The sequence below is a fragment of the Somniosus microcephalus genome, chromosome 3 (genome assembly GCF_052327205.1).
Source record: "Somniosus microcephalus isolate GS21.2 chromosome 3, FLI_Smic_1.0, whole genome shotgun sequence".
NCBI lineage: Eukaryota > Metazoa > Chordata > Chondrichthyes > Squaliformes > Somniosidae > Somniosus > Somniosus microcephalus.
This window is the reverse complement of record NC_140989.1, coordinates 299,206,059-299,230,486: the sequence shown is the minus strand read 5'-3', so window position 1 is coordinate 299,230,486 and position 24,428 is coordinate 299,206,059. Positions and strand designations below refer to the sequence as shown.

The 24,428-nt window shown below is 45.8% G+C and overlaps 1 protein-coding gene across 4 annotated transcripts in view; it reads left to right on the top strand.

Moving 5' to 3' along the window:
* Positions 1-24,428, top strand: part of oma1 (OMA1 zinc metallopeptidase) — an 80,325-nt gene that overhangs the window by 5,448 nt on the left and 50,449 nt on the right. For all 4 annotated transcript variants that reach the window (XR_015077674.1, XR_015077673.1, XR_015077672.1 and 1 more), the window contains exon 3: positions 6,532-6,760. Coding sequence is in view for 1 of the 4 variants with exons in the window: in XM_085982832.1 (XP_085838958.1) it covers positions 6,532-6,760 (229 nt within the window). In the remaining 3 variants the exon portion in view is untranslated. The remainder of the gene's footprint in view (positions 1-6,531; positions 6,761-24,428) is intronic.

The following is a 24,428-nucleotide window of genomic DNA, read 5'->3' as shown; positions in this document are numbered from 1 at the left end:
GAGGCGGGTAGGAAATCCGCTGTCAACCCGCCTCCACGCGAGTCTCCCAGGTGTCGGGTCTGTCGGTAGAGAACTGACCCGCCACCAAGCGGCGGGGGATACAATTCGGATAGTTAAATGGCTTGTTAAGAGCCAATTTAAGACTATTTTGAGGACCCTCTCTTGTAGGACTTTCTACATGCTGGCTCAAAAAGCTCTCCTGGATGCACTTTAAAAATTCCGCACCCTCTAAGCCTTTCACACTCTGACTATCCCAGTTAATATTGGGGAAGTTGAAATCCCCTACTATTATTACCCTATTATATCTGCACTTCTCTGAGATTTGCCTACATACCTGTTCCTCTATCTCCCCCTGACTGTTTGGGGGCCTATAGTACTCTCCCAGCAAAGTGCTTGCCCCCTTTTTGTGTTTAAGTTCTACCCATATGGCCTCATTAGAGGAACCTGCTAAGATAGCATCCCTCCTTACTGCAGTAATTGACACCTTGATTAATATTGCGACACCCCCTCCTCTTTTACACCTGTCTCTGTCTCGCCTGAAGTTTCTATACCCCGGAATATTGAGCTGTCAGTCCTGCCCCTCCCTCAACCATGTCTCTGTGATAGCAACAATATCATACTCCCATGTGTTCATCAACACCTTCAATTCATCTGCCTTACTCGTAAGATTCCTTGCATTATAATAACTGCCATCCAGCCTTGCCATACTCCCTTGTTCTGTTACATATTTGCTCTGCCTTCCAGACTGACTTGTTTTTTCCTCTTTATTTGGCTGTGCATCACCCCCTACTATAGCTCCACTCCGTATCCCATCCCCCGGCCAAGTTAGTTTAAACTCCCCCCCCCCACAGCACTAGCAAACCTCCCCGCAAGGATGTTGGTCCCGTTCCGGTTCAGGTGCAACCCGTCCGACTTGTACAGGTCCCACCTTCCCCTGAAACAGGCCCAGTGATCCAGGAAACTAAAGCCCTCCCTCCTGCACCAACTCTTTAACCACGCATTCATCTGCTCTATCCTTCTATTCCTATACTTACTAACACGTTGCACCAGGAGTAATCCAGAGATTACAACCTTTGAGGTCCTGCTTTTTAATCTGCTACCTAGCTCGCTAAATTCTTGTTGCAGGACCTCATCCCTCTTTCTACCTATGTCATTGGTACCAATGTGAACCACGACCTCTGATTGTTCGCCCTCCCCCTTCAGAATGCCCTGCAGCCGTTCAGTGACATCCTTGACCCTGGCACCAGGGAGGCAACATACTATCCTGGAGTCACGTCTGCGGCCACACAAATGCCTGTCTGCACCCCTCACTATTGAGTCTCCTACCACTATTGCCCTTCCACTCTTACTCCTCCCCCCTTGTGCAGCTGAGCCACCCACAGTGCCGTGAACTTGGCTGTGCCTGCACTCCCCAGAGGAACCGTCACTTTCACCGTTTTGCAACACACAAAAATGGTTGTTGAGTGAGAGTCACTCTGGGGCTTTCCTGACTACCTGCCTGCCCCCTTCTTCTGACTGGTGGTCACCCATTCCCTCTCTGGCTGCATTTCTTAAGCTGCGGGGTGACCATGTCTAAAAACGTGCTATCCACGTAACTCTCAGCCTCGCGGATACACCGCAGTGCCTCCAGCTGATGCTCAAGCTCTGAAAACCAGATCTCAAGTTGGCCAAACTGTTGCCACTTACTGCACATGTGGTCATCCTGACTGCAAGAAGCGTCTAGGAATTCCCACATGCTGCAGGCCATGCAACGCACGGGACTGAGGTACCCTGCCATACTTTTAATTAAAAACTCTTAGCTCAAATTTAAACTCTCGGATTCTCGCTTTCCCGCACTACCTTAACTATGAGCTACCTTAACTGAAATAAACTTAAAATTGAAGAAAAGAAAAAGCACTCACCCACTACTCACCAATCAGCTTCTTCCCCTGCACCAGTGTCACTTTCTGTACTGTGATGTCACTCTCGAATTCTGCCGCTGCTCCCTCGCAAGTCCGCCGCTCCTGCTGCTGCCGCTGCTCGACTGGGCCTGAAAATCACCGACCTTTATTTTCTCCCACAGCCGCTGCTCCCTCGCAGGTCTGCCACTGCCGCTGCTCGCCTGGGCCTGAAAATCCAATAAGGGGTACTTTTGGAAAAAAAGATTTCACTGTATGACAACACATTGCCAGAAACTTCACATGGACATTGGCTAAACCTCTCAAGTGCCCACCCTTGTGTGTTGTTAGTTGGTATGCTTGCAGTAGAATGAGGTTAAGTGTAGGGGTGGCTAGTGAGATGGGGAAGTGATAAAGTAGATAGAGAGGGTTGGGTGGAGGTGCAAGGTAAGCTGGTGCCCTGGGGAGGTCTCTGCTGCCCTTGGAAGGGAAGAGAACCTCCCTGCGTACTGTGATTCCCTCCATAAGCATATGGAGGGAGTCATTGGAGAGACTGGGTACAAGCGTTCACCTTTGTGCAGTGATTGCAGCACCTCAATGCTGTTAGACACTGATAGAACAACTGTCAAACTCCATGTGGATGTGATCCCTTTAAGGAAACCGGCTGATGACGCATCATCAAATGACGTCATCAGACCCGCTTCCTGTTAATTGGCTGGTAATGAGGCCAATCAAGGGAAAATCATGTCTGCAGAGCGGATGCAGCTGGGAACGGGATCAGAACCCGGAAACCAGCTCTCCTGCCCCCATCCCGCCTCCTCCATTAAATTCACGGCCAGTTTGTCCCTTTGTAACTTCCTGCTTTCATCAAAGAACTTACTGTAATTCCAACTTAGTGCCATCTGTAAACTTGGATATAAAATTATATTCCTTCATTCAAGTGATTATTATATACAGGAAACTCTTTTTTATCCGGCACCGATGGGACCGACGTGGTGCCGGTTCATCAAAAATTCCGGATAACCGAGAGCTATAGTAAAAGATACGGAGAGCTGAGAGCTCCATATAAAGCAACAAACCCCTGTTGCTTAGCAACAGGTGCAGAACAATGGCCACAAGTTCCAAGCGTCTCTGTAGCTTAGCAACAGCTGCAGCCACACCCGATTGCACAGCAACAGATCGAGGAAGGCAAGTAATATAAAGTAAAACTTACCTGAACCTACTCCTGAATTTTGCCAGTTAACCGAGATTTCCAGTTATTTAGGTGCCGGTAAATCGAGAGTTTCCTGTATGGTGAAAAGTTGAGATCCCAGTACACATCACTGGGAAACACCATTTGTCACATCCCGTCCTACTCTCTATCTCCCACCTCCCAACAAATTACCACCCCATCTCACAAGGTTATCTTCAATTCCGTGTGCTTTCATTTTTGCTAATAAATATCTTGTGGAACCTACTTCTAAAAGTCCTTAAAGATAACATCCATTGACACTGCTATCCACCATGCTAGTGACCTACTCAAAAATGTAACTAGATTAGTCAGACATGACCTACCGTTCACAAATCCATGCTGACTCTGGTCAGCTCATTCTTGTCCAAGAGCTCAGTCACTCGGTCTCTGATGATAGACTCCAGTAACTTCTGCACAACTGATGTTACACTGACTGGCCTGTAATTACTTGGTTTTGCCCTCATTCCCTTCTTAATTAATGCAGTAATATTTGCAATTTTTCAATCCAAAGATAAAATTCATGAAGTTTGGAAAATTAAGACTAAAGCAGCTATTTCTTTTAATACTCTTGGGTGGAAACCATCAGGTCCTGGAGATTTATCTATCTTATATTTTGAGGTAACTGTACTAATTAGAGACAACGTAATGGCAATAGATAAAAGGAACAATATAATGGCAATAGAAAAGAGGGACATTACATTAAGATAGAAACAGAATCTATATGGATTGCGACAAAGGATAAGAAGAGATCGATCACGTTAATAGGGGTATTTTACAGACCACCTAATAGTGGAAGGGAAGTGGAGGAAGAAATATGTAAGTAGACAAGAGAGGAATCAATGCTGGATCTAGTAATGGGAAATTAACCAGAGCAGAAAAGAGAAATAAGTGTTGGCGAACATCTAGACAACAACGATCATAACATAATAAGGTTTAAAATAATGATTGAGAAAGACATAATACAAAGACCAAAATAATAGATTGAAAAAAGCTAATTTTGAGGGGATGAGAATGGAATAGGGATGATAAACTGGAAAAAAAATTGACAGAGAGATAGAACAGCATTGGAAAAGATTTAAAATGGTTATCAATAGAGTTCAGGAGAAATATATACCTAGAAAAACAAAACAAACTAGCCAATAATGAAACACCATGGCTGAATAAAGAGATAAGGGTAACATTGAAACTAAAGAAAAAGGCATACTCTAAGTACATATAGACAATAAAGGAGAGGATGACAAAAGGGAATGCTGAAGTAAAACTATACTGTTAATGCCCAGGCTTTTAAGGCAGGCTAAGTGATTGGTGTATTTGTTGGTTCTCTGCCCCTGTTCCTCTTTTTCCAACCAAATGTCCATTTATCTCTTAGCAGTCAGTCTGATGAAGGGGACATAAGAACTAGGAGCAGGTGTAGGCCATTCGGCCCCTCGAGCCTGCTCCGCCATTCAATAAGATCATGGCTGATCTTTTACCTCAACTCCACTTTCCTGCACTATCCCCATATCCCTTGATTCCCTTAATATCCTAAAATCTATCAATCTCTATCTTGAATATACTCAACAACTGAGCTCCCACAGCCCTCTGGGGTAGAGAATTCCAAAGATTCACCACCCTCTGAGTGAAGAAATTTCTCCTCCTCTCAGTCCTAAATGGCCAACCCCTTATTCTGAGACTGTGACTCCTAGTTCTAGACTCCCCAGCCAGGGGAAACATCCTCCCTGCATCTACCCTGTCAAGCCCTGTAAGAATTTTGTATGTTTCAATGAGATCCCCTCTCATTCTTCTAAACTCTAGAGAGTATAGGCCTAGTCTACTCAATCTCTCCTCATAGGACAATCCCCCCATCCCAGGAACCAGCCTGGTGAACCTTTGTTGCACTCCCTCTATGGCAAGTATATCCTTCCTTAGGTAAGGAGACCAAAACTGTACACAATACTCCAGGTGTGGTCTCACCAGGGCCCTATATAATTGCAGTAAGACGTCTTTACTCTTATACTCAAATCCTCTTGTAATAAAGGCCAACATACCATTTGCTTTCCTAATTGCTTGCTGTAGCTGCAAGTTAACTTTCAGTGATTCGTGTACAAGGACACCCAGGTCCCTCTGAACACCCAACATTTCACAATCTCTCGCCATTTAAAAAATACTCTGCTTTTCTATTTTTCCTACCAAAGTGGATAACTTCACATTTCTCCACATTATATTCCATTTGCCATGTTTTTGCCCACTCACTTAGCCTCTTTGCATCCTCCTCACAACTTACATTCTCACCCAGCTTTGTATCATCAGCAAACTTGGATATATTACATTTGGTCCCCTCATCCAAATCATTGATGTAGATTGTGAATAGCTGAGGCCCAAGCACTGATCCTTGGGGTACCCCACTAGTTACAGCCTGCCAACCTGAAAATGACCCGTTTATTCCTACTCTCTGTTTTCTGTCCGTTAACCAATCCTCAATCCATGCTGGTATATTACCCCCAATCCCATGAGCCCTAATTTTATTTAATAACCTCTTGTGTGGCACCTGATCAAATGCCTTCTGAAAATCCAAATACACCACATCCACTGGTTCCCCCTTATCTATTCTGCTAGTTACAACCTCAAAAAACTCTAACAGATTTGTCAAACACGATTTCCCTTTCATAAATCCGTGTTGACTCTGCCCAATCCTATTATTATTTTCGAAGTGCCCTGATACCATGTCCTTAATAATAGATTCTAGCATTTTCCCTACTACTGATGTCAGGCTAACTGATCTGTAGTTCCCTATTTTCTCTCTCCCTCTTTTCTTAAATAGTGGGGTTACATTTGCAACCTTCCAATCCGCAGGAACCATTCCAGAATTTATGGAATTTTGGAAAATGACAACCAATGCATCCACTATCTGTATAGCCACCTCTGGAAAGGATTCCTTATGTTGCATAATTTTAAAACAATTGCATTTAATAATTTGGATTGAAATTTTATTGTGATTTAAAAGGAGTTAAGGAATATTTTTGTTTCCATTACCTTAAGAGGTATTGTGCTTTCTTGGTATATATTATATTTATTTTGCTACAAAATTAGCCTTACACTTTATTTTTTTAATCATTGAAGAATTATATAATTCCCACCCAGTCCTATTAGCTTAGGTTGGTATTTCACAGAGCAGTCAGAGGAATTTTATTCCTGTTTTAGGCTATTGTTGGGAAGTGAGAAACCTTTGCCCTAGAAGTTTGAGTTCAAAGATAAAACTGCAGAGCAGAGACTAAAGCGAGTGGAAGCGCAACTACTTCGGCATAATTGGAGAAAACTGCATAAGTCTGGAAAAAAGCTTCAAAACTCAAACAATCAGCACTGCCCTGATCTACAATGTCCATAGTGTGGAAAATCCCATATTGTTATTTCAGGTTGTAAGGTATTTACTTTGTGTGCTTTCAGGAGTATACGGAAATGGTGGCAGTCTCTTCCCCCTGACAAACAGGAGCTATTTAAGGACACTTTGAAAAGGAACAGGTGGAGAATTTTATTAGCCATATGCAGTCTGTCAGGTTTGATTACATTATATTTCTGGACCCACTTGGAGAAGAGTCCAATCACAGGACGCAGTCGCCTACTGATGTTCAGCAAACGACAGTTCCTGCAACTAGCTGAATTCGAGTACCAATCGGTAAGCATGCATTCTGTACACAAACTTTTAATTTGTAACCAAGCCCCTGTGGCTGACAACACAGACTTTATCCTAGGTGACTAATTTTGTAACTTATTTTGTAAAAAAAAAATGCAGTTTTGCATTCCACTTAACTTTAGTGGTCCTTCCAAAATCCATGTCAATTTTTATGATCTAACAATACAACATCCAAATAATATATTAAAATTGGCACGTGAGCTGCGCATTCCATTGAAACATTCTACATAAACATTCCTGTGGAGATTCTCATGTTACAGTAAAATGTTCATGGGCAGCTGTGGCTCTTCACCATTTCTCTGTGATGCCAGTAGATGGTGCTCTAATAGGATTTCCAGTGTTAATCTGATACTGAGTTGTAATGCAGAAATATCATTGCAGGTCTCCCACCGCTGGTGGCGCGGTGGTGCAAGTGGCCAGACCTGCCCACTTTTTTGTTTCCAGCTCCCTTTTATTTGTACACAAGCTCTTTATATAGTTCCTCCTCCCCCTTTTAATTTTTTTTTGCACCCTTAATATATTTGTTTCCAGCTCTTTATATGCTCCTGCTCCTGGCTTCCTGTGGCAGATAGAAATCCAGCATCCTCCATATCCTCTGCTGTTTCTTATCCTGCAGCACAGTTACTCCCCCATGGTTTCTTGGAGTGTTTTACGTTTTGCTGACTGGGTATGCTGCTGGATTCTTCTGGCTTTTTCAGGCAGCCTCCGTACCGTCTGATGCGTTCTTCTGCAGCATGTGCATCCTCCATTACTTCGGCCGCAGTGACTCAATATGCTTCGCTTCCTACATTCCTGCCTCGCAGCCTCGCAATCTTCCTGCAGCGCAGATATAAACAATCTTTTGCACTTCAGCCCTCTAAATCACACACGTGCATGATCCTTTCAATCTCTGAATAAATCAGTACAATATTCAGCTGTGCATACTACAAGATACACTTCAGCCAACACTCACGTTCATAGTCTAATCAACCTTCCTTATAACTTAAAAACTTTGTGTCGTCCTGAAATTTAGATACTGTGCCTCCATATATTCCGGGTTTCTTACAGTCCTCTTCACAATTCGGCATGCTTCCTATTTTTGTATCATCTGCAAATTTTTGATACTTTGTTTCCTATATCACAGTCCAGATCCCGTATATATTGAGAACAGCAATGGTCCTAACACTCACTCCTGGTGAACATCACTGTTTATATCCCTCCAATCCATAATCCATTCATTGACCATTATTTTCTGGTTTATGTCCTTATCAGATGACTTTGAAAATCCATAAGCACCACATCCACTGCAGTTCCTTTATCAATACATTGCATTATTTCCTCAAAGATCTCTATTAAATTTGTAGTACATGACCTTCGTTTTACAGATCCATGCTAGCTCTCTTTTAATTAACCTGTGTTTTTCTAAGTGCATATTAATTTTATCCTGTATTATGGCCTCCAGAAGCTTACCTTCTATCGATGTTAGGTGACTGGTCTATTGTTACTTTTCTTCATTTCCTCTTGCACAATTCCATATCTAATGATGTTTGAAAAATATTGGTCAGAGTGTCTGCTATTTCCTCTCTGATGTCCCTCAGCATTCTAGGATGCATGCCATGTTGGCCCTCTGCCTTTTTCACTTTGAGCTCCACCAAATTTTTAGTACTACTTCCCTATGTATTGTTATCCTATCTAATTGCTCCACCTATTATCGCTGTACCTTTTCATTCCCATTATCACAGTCTTCTGTGAAAACTGAGTCAAAGTACTTATTTAATATCTCCACCATTTCTTCATACTTCTCGAGAAGATTAATTTTCTTGTCTCTAATCGGTCCTACCCTTTCTTCAAATATTCTTTCTTTTATGTGTTCAAAAACTTTAAATAGTTTAAACTTTTTCACCATCCTCTCTAGCCGCCTTTTTTCCTACTCTATCTCTCCTGACTTTTTTTAAAAACCAGGAATGTTTCATTCGCAGTCCTGCCCTAGTTTAAGCCATATCTCTGTTAATGCTATTATATCATCCCCCCACATCACAACTTGTGCCTATGTTCACTACTATTATTCAGAATACTTTGTGCATTTATGTACATACAAATAAAACCTGCCTCTCTCATAATTTAAATTAATGAGAACAAAATATAATTTAAAAAAAAGACTTGCCTATAGATTGACGAGAGCTGCAGCCTCCAGGGCATTCAGGTTTTTGATAAATGAAAATGAGCTGATTTATGTGTTGTTTCTGCAGTTGGATCAATTGCTTCTTAATTTACATTCCTCTCAACATTTTCACTCAACTTAATCACTAAGATTATTTTACTATTCATGCAGCACAATATGCAATTATAAAAATGCATTCTCAGCTTCCTTAATTTTATATGTGCACTGTTTTAAAAATGTCTTCAAAAATCTATGTTAAAAATTTTAGAAAGGTTCAGTGAGTTAACTGTGATCTGGGTTTCCTTTGTTGTTCCGCAGCAAAGGGGTATATAGTTTCCTCTGCTCACTCAATTTACTAAGTAGATTACTTTATACTTGCATCTACTTTTTGCTAAAATTAGCAAACAGAGAAAAAATATACACCAAAGTTCCCATATTTCATTTCAGTATATATTTTATCCTTTGTTTAATTATGAAACATAGCTGCAGGCACAAGGCTCACAGTCGAGGACACCACCAAGGTTGAAAAGGGAGAAATGAGATAAATGATGAAGTAGTGGTTAGGTGATGCCAAGCTTGGCTTTTAAAAGCCTGTAGGACAAAGAGAAGACTGAGGGAGGTAAGGAGTTTCTCAGTTTTGAGGTTGTATGAAAGAATGAGGTAGAGTAAGAGATTGTGTAAATAGTGGGAATGCAGGGAGAAGGTAAAAGAAAGACAGACTTGCATATATATACCTCCTTTCACGACCACCGGACGTCCAAAGCGCTTTACAGCCAATAAAGTACTTTTTGAAGTGTAGTCACTGTTGTAATGTGGGAAACAGGCACAGCAAGCTCCCACAAACAAGGTGATAATGACCAGATAATCTGTTTTTAATGATGTTGATTGAGGGATAAATATTGGCCAGGACACCGGGGATAACTCCCCTGCTCTTCTTCGAAATAGTGCCGTGGGATCTATTATGTCCACCTGAGAGAGTAGACGGGGCCTCGGTTTATTGTCTCATCCGAAAGATGGCACTTCCGACAGTGCAGCACTGAAGTGTCAGCTTTGATTTTTGTGCTCAAGTCTCTGGAGTGGGACTTGAACCCACAACCTTCTGACTCAGAGGCGACGGTGCTACCCACAGAGCCACTTGCTGACACTCAAAGGAAGAGTGTGTTTGGAGCTTAGAAGGAACAAGAGAGGAATGTTCAGAGGTAGCAGTGATCATATAGAATATTATGATAAAAGAGAGGTCAGAAAGGTTGTGATGGGGAGAGAGAAAAATTGAAGGCTAGAATTAAGAGCAGGATTGTTTTTCAGGTATCTAAATGGTGTTTTATATTATTATATTCAAAAAATAAGCCAAACTTATATTGGTCATAGAATTTGATATTCTTAAATAAAAACAAAATCTGCTGGAAATACTCAGCAGGTCAGTCAGCATCTGTGGAGAGAGAGAAACAGAAAGGTCATCGACCTGAAACGTTGGGCCATATTTTGCGACCCCTACGGGGCTGCGCATGTTCTGGGTTTAGGCATGCAAAGCCGGGATCCTCCGCATCCCTGGGAAAAGGGCCTCTGCGGGTAGAGAGTTGCGCTATTTGCACAACGTCTACCCAGCGAATGCCCTTGAAATTCTTATGCCTGGTAAAAGCAGGCATAAGCCCTGCTTTTATCAGCGTAAGAGTTTTAAAAAATAGAGAAATAAAATGTTATCACTCATTTATACATTAAAAACCCAGTCCAATAAGGTAAGTTTATTTTTAGCACTGTTAAAACATATAGGGTGCAAAATTCGGTTGCTTTGCGCCTCCCGTTAGCATCACACGGAGTTGCACCTCCGGCAATGATGTCATCGTCGTGCGCAGCGCCCCACTCGTGCCCCGGCCGCGAACTTATCACCGGACGCTATGTCCGATAGGGTCAGGGGGGCGTACTTGCAGCCGGGGCAGCGATATTTAAAGGGGAGGTGCCGGGAGGCCATTTCCTGCCTCCTTTGCCATCCCCGGCCTCCTGTGCAGCCCCTTCTTGCGGGGTGCCGGCAGCGCTCCGTCAGCCCAGCACTCCTCCCTCTTGGGGCGCTATCAGTGAATTTCGGGCACAGGGGTGCTAACTTTTTCGGGGTGCTAAAAGTAGCGCCCCGGCAAAGTTAGCGCCCCAAAGGGGACGTGACTGAATTTTTCCCTCATAATTTTTTTTCTCCAAAAAATTATAATTTTGTTTAAAATATTTAATTAAATGGCATTTTAATTCGTTTTAAATATGTAATTTTTTAAAACTTATTTCATGTGTTCGTGTATTTTTTAAGTGATCTCCATTCATACTTATGGGAGTTCCGTACACACGGAATCCCCATAAGTATGAATGGGGATTCCCTTCTTTCATTGGTTGGGCCGGCCCACATGATCCCAGGGGCGCTTGTGAACCGCATGCGCCCCTGGGATCACGTGGGCCTCTACCCGCGGGTACCCAGAGAGGCCCAGGAGCGCAAATCTACGAAACTCCCGGACCACCAGGTAAATTCATAGATTTTTTGCGGGTCGGAGGCATCCGCCCACAGGAAGCCTCCAACTGCAAATTTTGGGCCGTTAACTCCATTTTTCTCTCTCCACAGATGCTGCCTGACCTGCTGAGTACTTCCAGCATTTTCTGTTTTTATTTCAGATTTCCAGCATCCGCAGTATTTTGCTTTAGACATTCGTAAAATTTGATGCAAAATCAGTTGGTATTAGTCAACTCTTGACTCTTAAGGGTATTTCATTATTGACTAAGCATTGAACCCTCAAATTACAATACCTCACACTTCTGGAAATATTTTTAGTTGGATTTTAGTCCTCCAGTTGTCATCGAGGCAAAAAAAGCTTTGGAACTGAGTGAGGGCAATGCCCCTTTTTCTCATTGTTTTCTCTACATCATCTGAATGCTGGTGGGCAGTGAGGCTGAGATTAGCAATTTAGTACTCCAACATGTGCAACCTTGCTGCTAGAACAAGACATTTACAAGTTGACAAATTCATGAATTAGTGGTGTGCCACTGTCATTTTTTTCTAAACATTCATGGAATATAGATTTTTGCAAATGTTCCTTTACCGAGACTAGTAAACTGGAAATACGTATCTTTAGCAGAATTAGTTAAGTCCCCAATAGCCCCACTGTAAACACTTATTGAACATACAGACTGTCTGGGGTAGAAATGGGATGAATTTCTCAGTGCTCTCGTTCCACACGCCAAGATTGCCTGAAATATGCTCGACCCCATATTGGGTTGGTTGATTTTTCAGGCGCCCCTGGCAGCCAGCTAAAGCTGATGTTAGGCCCCTGTATATGTTTTAATGAGGGACCTAACACTTGTTTTAGGACCCTTCTGGGAAACTGGGCTATGCTGAGCGGAGCAGGTGCCGGCTGAACTTCCTCTGGAAAAGTGACAAACGCTGGCAGCTCGCCCAAATTATTCTAATGAGGCCCGAGGCCCAATTTCAGGTGAGCCTCGGGCCTCCCGGTTGGGGCATCCGCTCCTTGTGCGTTATCGGTTATGCGCCCGAAACTGGGCCAGAACCAATTTTTACTCCTCTATGTGCAGTATGCAATGGATTTTACATTTCAGCTATGATAAATTGAGATCAGAGTGGAGCACTGCTCTATATCGTAGGCTGCAGTCCTTGTCTTGACCCTTGGTTACAATCTATCTGACACTGGAAGCTGACATAGGAATTGAAGTAAAGTTGGATTGATTGAATTGTGCACTATGTGTTAAGCAAACAGGTTTGGATTAGCAGCTTTATCGTTCACAGGACTGCAAGTATAAGATGTCTTCATCTTCCTACATTTTATCCAAATGCTGCATTTCAATTCCTTTAGGAACAAATATAGTTGATTTATTGTATTATGCAAAATGCAGCATGGAGTAAGACTACTAAGGATAGTTGTGAGGAGCAGCTTCCAGCAGGCCAGTTATAAAATACAGGCAACAGAAATAGGGTTTAAGGTCCGAAAAAGGATTTTTTGGTGTTTTTTATGTCGGAGTGGATTATGTCCTCAAACTCCTGGAACAGATTGAAAGGACAGCAGCCAGTTGCATAATCTGTAGTCTTTGTCACTTGGAAGTATATGTCAGCAGAAAATGCATCCAATTTTTCAAGACCATCAAATGGCAGTGATTATACTTTGCATTCCTGAAAACTGTATAGTGCTTAAGTACAGTGGTAAATCTATTTTCCATTCATTTAATGAAAAGCCACAAATTCAGAAAATATTTCTGTTTAAGGCGTTGTTTAAATACAAGAATTTATTTCCTACATACTGTAGGTAAAACCAGGCCACTTAGCAGCACCACACTTATATGATTATATATTGCACACCAGAAGTAATTTGCCGCATAATGGAGTGATGACCCCTAAGATCACAAATAATAGCTTTTCCGACTGTCAGGTTGGAAATGGAACACAAATGCACTTAACTCCGCACAAAGCACAAATAAAATGTAGTGCATGATTATTTACATTTCATTCAGTAGAAGTTGGAAGAAAATTTAGCAAATGTAATGGTGACAACAAAAACCATTTAATAACTTCTGAAATGATCTTTGAAGCCGCGTTAAGAAACATTCAACAATTAGGAAATTCTCTTCTCTGTTTATACTAATTGGTGTTGGAAAGATAATAGATATAAGACAATCATTAAGTAATTGGGTTAGAAATTCGACTCCGTAGCAGCCGATTTTTCGGCGCTATGGCTTTTGTTTTCTGCTGATAATGGCACTTGCGTCGCATGCGCACTTCTGGTGCGGGCCACGCCGGACGCCATCTTGGTGAGGGCAGGCGTTAGGAGCATGCGCCGAAAGTATGTTGAGTGGGCAAATCGTAACATCAATCAGCGCGCAACGCTGACTTGATGCCAGCGCTGCCATTTCGTCCTCCACGCTGGCGCTAATGCCCTGTCTTAACCTCACGCAACTGAACGTGCATTCAGCAGCAGCAAGGATCCGCTACCAGCGATATTTAAAGGGATCAGCAACCACTCTCATGTTAGTTGCTGATTAATTTCTGCTGGCTCTCTGTATGTTTGTGGAAGTGTTTGGAGCTTTCCAGAGTTGTTTAAAGTTGGTGAGGTGACAGGAAGTGGTGCTGCAAGTAGAGAAGGCCTTGATTCTGACATGATAGGTTGAGTGGCCTCCTTCTGTGTCGTAAATTTCTATGAATCTAAGGGTTCTGGTCTCAGTCACGGGTGCTGTAGTTGTCACCCCCCTTGGCCTGCAACATGTCAGGGAGATGGACCAGAGGCCGCAAAGAAGAGACAAGCTGCACACAAAGGGAGCAGATGAATACGTGGCTAAAGAGTTGGTGCAGGAGGGAGGGCTTTAGTTTCCTGGATCACTGGGGAAGGTGTACAAGTCGGACGGGTTGCACCTGAACCGGAACGGGACCAACATCCTTGCGAGGAGGTTTGCTAGTGCTGTTGGGGGGGTTTTAAACTAACTTGGCAGGGGGATGGGATATGGAGTGGAGCTATAGTAGGGGGTGATGCACAGCCAAATATAGAGGAAAAAACAAGTCAGTCTGGAAGGCAGAGCAAATATGTAATGGCACAAGGGAGTATAGCAAGGCTGGATGGCATTTATTTTAATGCAAGGAGACTTGCAAGTAAGGCAGATGAATGGAAGGTGTTGATGAACACATGGGAGTATGATATTGTTGCTATCACAGAGACATGGTTGAGGGAGGGGCAGGACTGGCAGCTCAATATTTTTGCAGCTCAATATTCAGGGGTATAGCATCTTCAGGCAAGACAGAAGGGGGTGTAAAAGAGGAGGGGTGTCGCAATATTAATCAAGGAGTCAATTACTACTGTAAGGAGGGATGATATCTTTGCAGGTTCCTTAATGAGGCCATATGGGTAGAACTTAAAAACAAAAAGGGGGCAAGCACTTTGCTGGGAGTGTACTATAGGTCCCCAAACAGTCAGGGGGCGATAAAGGAACAGATATGTAGGCAAATCTCAGAGAAGTGTAGAAATAATAGGGTAATAATAGTAGGGGATTTCAACTTCCCAATAATAACTGGGATAGTCAGAGTGTGAAAGGCTTAGAGGGTGCGAAATTCTTAAAGTGCATCCAGGAGAGCTTTTTGAGCCAGCATGTAGAAAATCCTACAAGAGAGGGGGCGGTACTGGACCTAATTCTAGGGAATGTAGCCGGGCAAGTGGTAGAAGTGTCAGTAGGAGAGTATTTTGGTGACTGATCATAATTCGGTGAGATTTAAGGCAGTCATGGGAAAGGCCAAAGATGGACCGGAAATAAAGGTTCTAAATTGGGGGAAGGCTGATTTTAATATGATAAGGCAGGATCTGGGCAAAGTGGACTGGGATCAGCTACTTGTAGGAAAATCCACATCAGAGCAGTGGGAGTCTTTCAGAAAGGAAATAGAGAGAGTACAACGCCAACATGTTCCCGTAAAGGTCAAGGGTGTGACCAACAAACCCAGGGAACCCTGGATGTCAAGGGATATACAAGAATGGATTAGGAAAAAAAGGGAGGCTTTTGGCAGATATAAAGGACTAAAAACAGTGGAAGCCCTAGAGGAGTATAAAAAGTGCAGGGGGGTACTTAAAAAAGAAATTAGGAGAGCGAAGAGGGGGGCATGAAAAAACACTGGCGGGCAAAATAAAGGAAAATCCCAAGGTGTTTTATAAGTATATTGAGGACAAGAGAATAACCAGGGAGAGAGTAGGGCCCATTAGGGACCAAAGTGGCAATCTGTGTGTAGAGCCGGAAGATGTAGGTGAGGTTTTAAATGAATATTTTGCATCTGTGTTCACTATGGAGAAGGACGATGTAGGCATAGAAATCAGGCAGGGGGATTGTGATATACTTGAACAAATTAGTATTGAGAGGGAGGAGGTACTAGCTGTTTTAGCAGGCTTAATAGTGGATAAATCCCCAGGCCCAGACGAGATGTATCCCAGGCTGCTGTGTGAGGCAAGGGAGGAGATTGCAGGAGCTCTGACACAAATTTTCAGAACCTCTCTGGCCACAGGGGAGGTGCCAGAGGACTGGAGAACAGCTAACATAGTACCATTATTCAAGAAGGGTAGTAGGGATAAACCAGGGAATTACAGGCCAGTGAGCCTAACATCAGTGGTAGGGAAATTATTGGAAAAAATTCTGAGGGACAGAATTAGTCTCCACTTGGAGAGGCAAGGATTAATCAACGATAGTCAGCATGGCTTTCTCAGGGGGAGATCATGTCTAACCAATTTGATTGAATTTTTCAAGGGAGTGACTAGGTGTGTGGATGAGGGTAGTGCAGTTGATGTAGTCTACATGGACTTCAGTAAGGCTTCTGACAAAGTCCCACATAGGGGGTATGATCAGTAATTTCACAGATGACACGAAAATTGGTGGAGTGATAAATAGCAAGGCGGGAAGCCTCAGGCTACAGAATAATTTAGATGGGCAGAACAGTGGCAAATGGAATTTAACCCTGAAAAGTGTGAGGTGGCGCATTTTGGGAGGACTAACAAGGCAAGGGAATACACAATGAATGGTAGGACCCTAGGAAGGACAGAGGATCAGAGGGACCTTGGTGTGCATGTACATAGTTCCCTGAAGGCAGCAGAACAGGTTGATAAGGTCGTTAAAAAGGCATAAGGGATACTTGCCTTCATTAGCCGAGGCATAGAATATAACAGCAGGGAGGTTATGATGGAGCTGTAGAAAATGCTAGTTAGGCCACAGCTGGAATATTGTGTGCAGTTCTGGTCACCACACTATAGGAGGGATGTGATTGCATTGGAGAGGGTGCAGAGGAGATTCACCAGGATGTTACCTGGGCTGGAGCGCTTCAGCTATGAAGAGAGACTGGACAGGCTGGGGTTGTTTTCTTTCAAGCAGAGAAGGTTGAGGGGGGACCTGATTGAGGTGTACAAAATTATGAGGGGCATAGATAGGGTAGATAGAAAGGAACTTTTCCCCTTAGTAGAGGGGTCAATAACCAGGGGGCATAGTTTCAAGGTAAGGGGCAGGAGGTTTAGAGGGGATTTGTGGAAAAACTTTTTCACCCAGAGCGTGGTTGGAATCTGGAACTCACTGCCTGAAAGGGTGGTAGAGGCAGGAACCCTCACAACATTTAGGAAGCATTTAGATGAGCACTTGAAACGCCATAGCATACAAGGCTACGGACCAAGTGCTGGAAAATGGGATTAGAATAGATAGGGCTTGATGACCGGCGCGGACACGATGGGCCGAAGGGCCTCTTTCTGTGCTGTATAACTCTATGACTCTAGGAGGGGGAGAAGAGCTCTCAGCAGGAGGCCTTACCCACTTAAGATCATCCGAGATCAATTCTTTTACCTCAGCCTGAGCAAGGAACTGTGTGAGGCGTCTGCGCTTTACGAAGGAGGTGCTCACAGAACTCTGCCACCCCTTGCGTCCAGACCAGCAGCCTCACACCAGGGCAAGGACAGCACTGCCAGTGGCTGCGAAGGTCACCGGCCCTGAATTTCCTCGCATCGGGAGCCTTCCATGCTGGAGCAGGCGACATCTGTAACATCTCCCAGTTTGCCGTCCACTGTTGCATAAGAGAAGTGACAGATGTTCTTTATGCCAGGAGAGGGGACTTCATTGTCTGCTCTCTGACTAGACAGAAGCAGGCAGAGCGTGCACGTGACTTCGCCAGGATAGCGGGCTTCCCAATGTTGCAGGGCAATATCGACTGCACGCATGTGACTTTGCGGGTACTGCATCTAAATGCTGAGATCAATCGCAACTGGCGGAGTGGCAGTGGTAGGAGGACAAATCCTGTCATCTTGAGAGAGGACAGCAGGTTCATGCTCCATGGAGCCACTGCCACTCTCCTCAGCATTCCTAGTAATCTGTTGGAGGACAGATTGCTGTGACACCCTGCAAGCCCCTTTCCACACTGGTAAACTCAGCCATGATGGCAGCAGTCTGAGCTTGCGTGGCAGCAAACTGAGCCTGTATGAGTGCAGTCTGAGCTTGCATGACAGATGTCTGAGCTGCCACTGCAGCACTCAGATGTCGGGTCGCTTCTGTTTGTGCAGCAATGGAAGCTGAGACTTCGGCCATCAGACGCTGCATGATGGTTGGGTCCACATGTGCGTTAATAGAGTTGCCCATTTCTTCCATGCTGGAAAGGATATACTCCCAAGCTCTGTGCAAATCCCTGTGCAAGGTTGGTGCTGGACTCTTCCATGCTCCTTGACATTGCACTCAGGCTTTCACAGAATCACAGAAACCCCACAGTGCAGATAGAGGCCATTTCGGCCCATCGAGCCTGCACCGACACATATCCCACCCGATCCCCGTAACCCCTACACCAACACATATCCCACCCTATCCCCGTAACCCCACGTATTTAATCCCCCTAACACTAAGGGTCAATTTATCATAGCCAATCAACCTAACCCGCACATCTTTGGACTGTGGGAGGAAACCGGAGCACCCGGAGGAAACCCACGCAAACACGGGGAGAATGTGCAAACTCCACACAGACAGTCACCCGAGGCCGGATTCGAACCCGGGTCCCTGGCGCTGTGAGGCAACAGTGCTAACCACTATGCCACCGTGCTTTAAGCCTGCAAGCCTGCCAATACAGCAACCATTTTATTGTGCATACCCATCAGCATTCTTCTGTAGGTCACCCCATCGAAGACCTCATCTGAGTCCTCTGCAGCAGAGCTTGTGCGACCTTGTCCTCCGGGGGAACTGGCACCTGTACTACCCATTCTACCTACCCTGGCTGCAGGCCACTCGTGCCTGGTGTCTCACCACATGCAGATCCCGCCTCTAACCTATCCTCTAAACTACGCGGAGTGTCAGTATCTGAGCTGGTGGCTGTGAATGTGAAATCGAGTGATGGTGCTGTATCTTCATCATCAATGCCTTGGTGCTGTTCTATTTCATGCTCTTCCACCAGTGTCTGGCTAGGTGACGGTTCTCGGCTATCTGAAAGGAGAAAGGCACAAGGGTAAGGCTGTGGTGAGGGGAGGGGGGAAAGCAAGAGGTGCATGCTTACACCATGTGCAGCTTGTAAAGCAGCAGAGATTGTGGGATGAGGGGGAAGTGGAATGTGAGAAGGAGAATTACCTATGAGGATACTGGCATCTTGTATTCTTTCAGCCCCGCTGCTGGCCACGTGCTCAGTGATGGCCCTCCCAATAATGGCCAGCACTGTCTCCTCCATCGGGGTCAGGTTATGCAGGCAAACCTGTCCCCAGCCGGTTAGATCCTGCTGGTGCCAGTTGTGAGCCACCTTGTCCTGCAAGAGAAAGAGAAATGAGTGTGGTGTAATGTGTTTGGGTGATATGCCTGTCATGGTTGAATAGCTGACTGTGTGTGAGATGTGGGTGTGAGGCTTGTAATGGTACGATGAGGGTGAGGTGAAGCGTATGAATGTGAGGTGTGAGTCATGTTTGGTAGAGATTGGTGGTAGGTGAGTGATGGGGGTATGGTGTATTGAGCAGTGTGTGAGGCTAGTGGTGCAGATGGTGGGATATGTCATTTGAAAATGAATTCACTGATTTTGACCACTCATGTGAGGTCATTAAACTTCTTTCTGCACTGTGTCCAGGTCCTTAGGGCTATACTGCTGACATTCACCACAATGGCTATCTGCTCCAATTGGATTTTATGCATTTGCCTGTGTATTCAGGACACCTCTCAAAAGATATACGTGTTCCAAATTTTAAAAACTAATTAATTAATTGAGATGGGAGACCAGGCAATGTGTTGTTGTTGCATGTGGGACACCATTGAGGTCCACTGCGACCACATCTGCAGCAAATGTTGGTTGCTCGAGGAACTTCGGCTCAGAGTTGATGAGCTGGAATCCCCGAGCTTTGGACACTGCGACACATTAGGGAGGGGGAGCGTTACCTGGATACTAAGTTCCAGGAGGCAGTCACACCCACTAGAGTAATTACTTCCAATTTGGTCCATGGTCAGGGACAGGAGGGTGTGACTACAAGCAAGGCAGGTATTGGGATCCAGGAGGTAGTGATGGAGGAGCCTCAGCCCTTGGCCTTGTCTAACAGGTACAAGATTCTTACTCCCTGTGTGGACGAGGGCAGGGACTGCTGGGAGGATGAGCAATCTGACCACAGCACCGTGGTACAGGGAGCCATTCAAGTGGGGGAGTAAAAAGAAATGTAGTGATAGGGGACAGTATAGTTAGGGGGATAGATACTGTTCTCTGCAGCCGAGAGCGTGAGTGCCAAAGGCTGTGTTGCCTGCCCGGTGCCAGGGTTAAGGACATCTCCTCTGGGCTGGAGAGGAACTTGGAGTGGGAGGGGGAAGATCCAGTTGTCATGGTCCACATAGGTACCAATGACATAGGTAGAACAAAGAAAGAGGTTCTGCTGAGGGAGTATGAGCAGCTAGGGCTAAATTACAGGAAACTCTTTTAACCGGCACCTCAATATCCGGAAACCTCTCTTTACCGGCAAAATTCAGGAGTAGGTTCAGGTAAGTTTTACTATATATTAGTGGCCGTGTAACCGGGGTTCCTGGATCTGTGGCCGTGTAACCGGGGTTCCTGCACCTGTGGCCATGCATCAGGGACTCCTGGATCTGTGGCTGTGTAACCGGGACTCCTGCACAAGTGCCGTGTAACCGGGGCTCCTGCACCTGTGGCCGTGTACGGGGCTCTCGTACCTTGGTAAGTATACCTCTCTGTAATCCGGACTTTTTGATCAACCGGCACCACGCCGGTCCCGTCGGTGCCGGATAAAACAAGAGTTTCCTGTAAAAAGCAGAACCACAAAGGTAATAATCTCTGGATTACTACCTGAGCCACAAGCGAATTTGCATAGGGTAAATAAGATCAGAAAAATGAACGAGTGGCTCAAAGACTGGTGTGGGAGAAATGGGTTTCGATTTGTGGGGCACTGGCACCAGTACTGGGATAAGAGGGAGCTGTTCCGTTTGGACGGGCTTCGCTTGAACCATGCTGGGGTTAGAGTCCTGGCGAATCGAATAACTAGGGCTGTAGAGAGGGCTTTAAACTAAATAGTGGGGGGGAGGGCCCAGGTGAGCGGGAATTAAAAAAGTCAATGAGAAATGAGAAAACAATAGAGCAGGATAGAGATGGGGGAAATAATAACCAGAGTGTGACAGGAAGGGACAGAGGCCTAGAAATTGGCCTGAGGCGCCCAAGTGGTGCAAAGTTCGCCTGGGCGCTGGAATTTGCGCTGCGATCGCCGCAAATTCAGTTGAAGTGCCCCTAGAGGGAGACGGGGCGCGGCTCGAGGCGCTCCGCGTCCCTCTTAGGGCGCTGAAAGTGAATTTCGCAGCGCTACGTGCCGCAGCGCCACACGCTGCGGCACGGCACGCTGCGGTACTGCAGGCCTTCCTCCCACTGTTAAGGGGGAGGGGCCTGCAGCAGCGCGAGCCCCGATCGCGAGTGCCGGCAAAAGAGCCCGGCACCAAGGAGAAGTGCCGGGCTCTCGGGAAACAGCCGGCAATGCCGCGGGGGGGGGACCAGGAGGCCGGGGACAGAGGTGCTGGCAGGCGGCCGCCCCGCACCTCCACCTTAACTTGCGCCTCTGCCGGGGCAGCAAGGCCCCGTGAACCGGGCGCAGGTAGCGAACGGCGCTACAGCGGCGTTCACTACCAAATATCGCGATCGGGGCGCGAATGGGGCGCTGCGCACACCTATGACGTCATCGGTGGCGGCGCAGCGCAAAAGACTAACGCCACCATTAGCGCCCCTGCTGAATATCGCGGGAGGCGCAGCCAGTGGCGCTACAGCCACTGACTGCCTCTTTAGGCGCTAACAGGTGGCGCTACTCACCCAATTTCTCCCCCAGAATGTTTAAAAATAAGAGTGCAACAGAAAATGGGGCCAAAACAAGGAGAAATGGTAAAAAGACAAAGTTAAAAGCTCTATATCTGAATGCACGCAGCATTCGTAACAAGATAGATGAGTTGACGGCACAAATAGATACAAATGGGTATGATCTGATCGCCATTACAGAGACGTGGTTGCAAGGTGACCAGGGCTGGAAACCGAATATTCCAGGGTATTTGACAATTCAGAAGGATAGACAGAAAGGAAAGGGAGGTGGGGTGGCTTTGTTGGTAAAGGATGGGATCAGTGCAGTGGTGAGAAGTGATAGTGGCTCAGAAGATCAAGATGCAGAATCAGTTTGGGTGGAGATAAAAAATAATAAGGGGAAAATGTCTCTGGTGGGCATAGCCTACAGGCCCCCAAACAGTATCAATACTGTTGGACAGAATATAAATCAACAAATAATGGAGGCCTGTAAAAAAGGTACGGTAATAATCATGGGTGATTTTAATCTCCATATTGATTGGACAAATCAAATTGGCTATGATAGCCTTGAGAAGTTCATAGAGTGTATCCGGGATGGTTTCCTAGAACAGTATGTAATGGAACCAACCAGTGAGCAGGCTATCTTGGATCTGGTACTGTGTAGTGAGACAGAATTAATAAATGATCTCATAGTAAAGGATCCTCCAGGAAAGAGTGATCATAACATGGTTGAATTTCAAATTCAGTTGGAGGATGAGAAAGTTGTATCTCAAACCAGTGTCCTGATCTTAAACAAAGGCAATTACAATGGCATGAGGGCAGAACTGGCTAAAGTGGACTGGAAAAATAAATTAAAAGGTAAGACAGTTGAAATGCAGTGGCGGACATTTAAGGAGATATTTTATAACTCTCAACAAAAATATATTCCAGTGAGAAAGAAAGATTTTAAGAGAAGGGAGCACTATCCGTGGCTAACTAAGGAAGTAAAGGATGGTATCAAATTGAAAACGAAGGCATACAATGTTGCCAAGATTGGTGGGAGGCCAGAGGATTGGGAAATTTTTAAAAACCAGCAAAGGATGACTAAAAAAATAATAAAGAGAGAGAAGATGAATTATGAGAGTAAACTGGCAAGAAATATTAAAACAGAAAGTAAGAGCTTCTACAGGTATATAAAAAGGAAAAGAGTAGCTAAAGTAAACGTTGGTCCCTTAGGCCTAGAAATTCATTATAGCCACTTTTGGGGCGGTAAAGTCGGGCGGCCGCTAAAGTTTGCGCCCGGCGCAAATTCGAGGCCACTTCGCCGATATTCAGTAGCTTCGCCTTAAGAGTTTGCTCGAGCGCTAAAACTGGCGATGCACGGCTCTCTTTAGGCGCTAAGCCGGAGGTGCTGAGCGATACCGCCGAGGCCGGGCGCAGCGCAGGTGTGGCCATTTCTTGATTGACAGCAGACACCCTGGCGCCGGCCAGCTCTTAAGGGGGAAGGGTCAACTTGGTCTGCTGCCACGCCCTGCACACTGGAGCCCTCCAGCTAGGCCTGAACACTGCTGCTGGACCCATATAGCGCCTCAAACTATGGAGAAGGCCCGTGAATGAGCGCAGCGCTTCTCAGAGCTTGATCTGAGGGTGCTGGTTATCTCTGTGGAGAAGAGACGCCATATTTTGTTCCCAGACAATGGGAGGAAGCCGCCGACCCGCGTCTACCGGAGAGCCTGGAGGCATGTCGCCACCAGGGTCACATCGAACAGTGAGGTCCCCAGGAGCGCGGTACAATGCCGCAAGAAACTAAATGACCTCGCCAGGATTGTCAGGGTGAGTACCCTTTCCAGTGTCCTCCTCATCCTTGCATGTGCACCTCACATTATGGGCAAAGGGACCTGAAAGCCCTAATGGCCAGCCCTCATGCAGCAGCTATGGGTCAGTCATGAACATCAATTGCACATTGTACACTTAACACACTGGCCAGGCTATTCGACCATGGGAGGCAGTGCACACAATATCAGGGCTACACACTGGCCAGGCTATTCGACCATGGGAGGCAGTGCACACAAGATCAGGGCTACACACTGCACTTAGAGGCCGTCCTTTCTCTTGCAGGCCAAGCTAGCCAATAATAAGAGGAGCCGGACTGTGACCGGGGGAGGCGGACCCCAGATCCAGCCGCTCACCGAGCTGCAACAGCGCATGGAGCGCATCATGGGTGCCCGGGTGATTGGCCCCGTTACATCTGGAGATGCCGACCCTGTTCTGGGCACCAATGGTAAGGACATCATTTTTTGGACCTCTCTCGTCCCACTTGCGCATCAGATCTACATCCTTTGCCACTGTCCGACCAATGCGCTGAATGCCACCACTCATGCATCCCTCGCTGACGCCCTCTCCTCACTCTAAAGCTACTCTTGTGCCTTCCTGCTTTCAGATGGTGAGGCGGAGGTCCCTGAAGTTGCCAGTGACAGCCCCTCAGAAGAGGAGGAGGAGGAGGAGCAAGAGGAAGGCAGCCCATCAGGGGAACCCTCAGCCGCGGCAAGCCATGCCACTGTAGGGGAGACGTCTTCCCTGGAGGGGAGCGTGGGGGAAGGGTTGGAGGGGAGTGTAGCTCCTGGGACCAGCGGCCTGCAGAAATGCGAGAGGGGGGTGGAAGCTCAGCGGCCTTCTCCCCAGAGGGGGGAAGGGTCAGAGGGGAGTCCAATTGCTGGGCCCAGCGGCGTCCAGCAATGCAGGAAGGGTCGGCCAGCTCG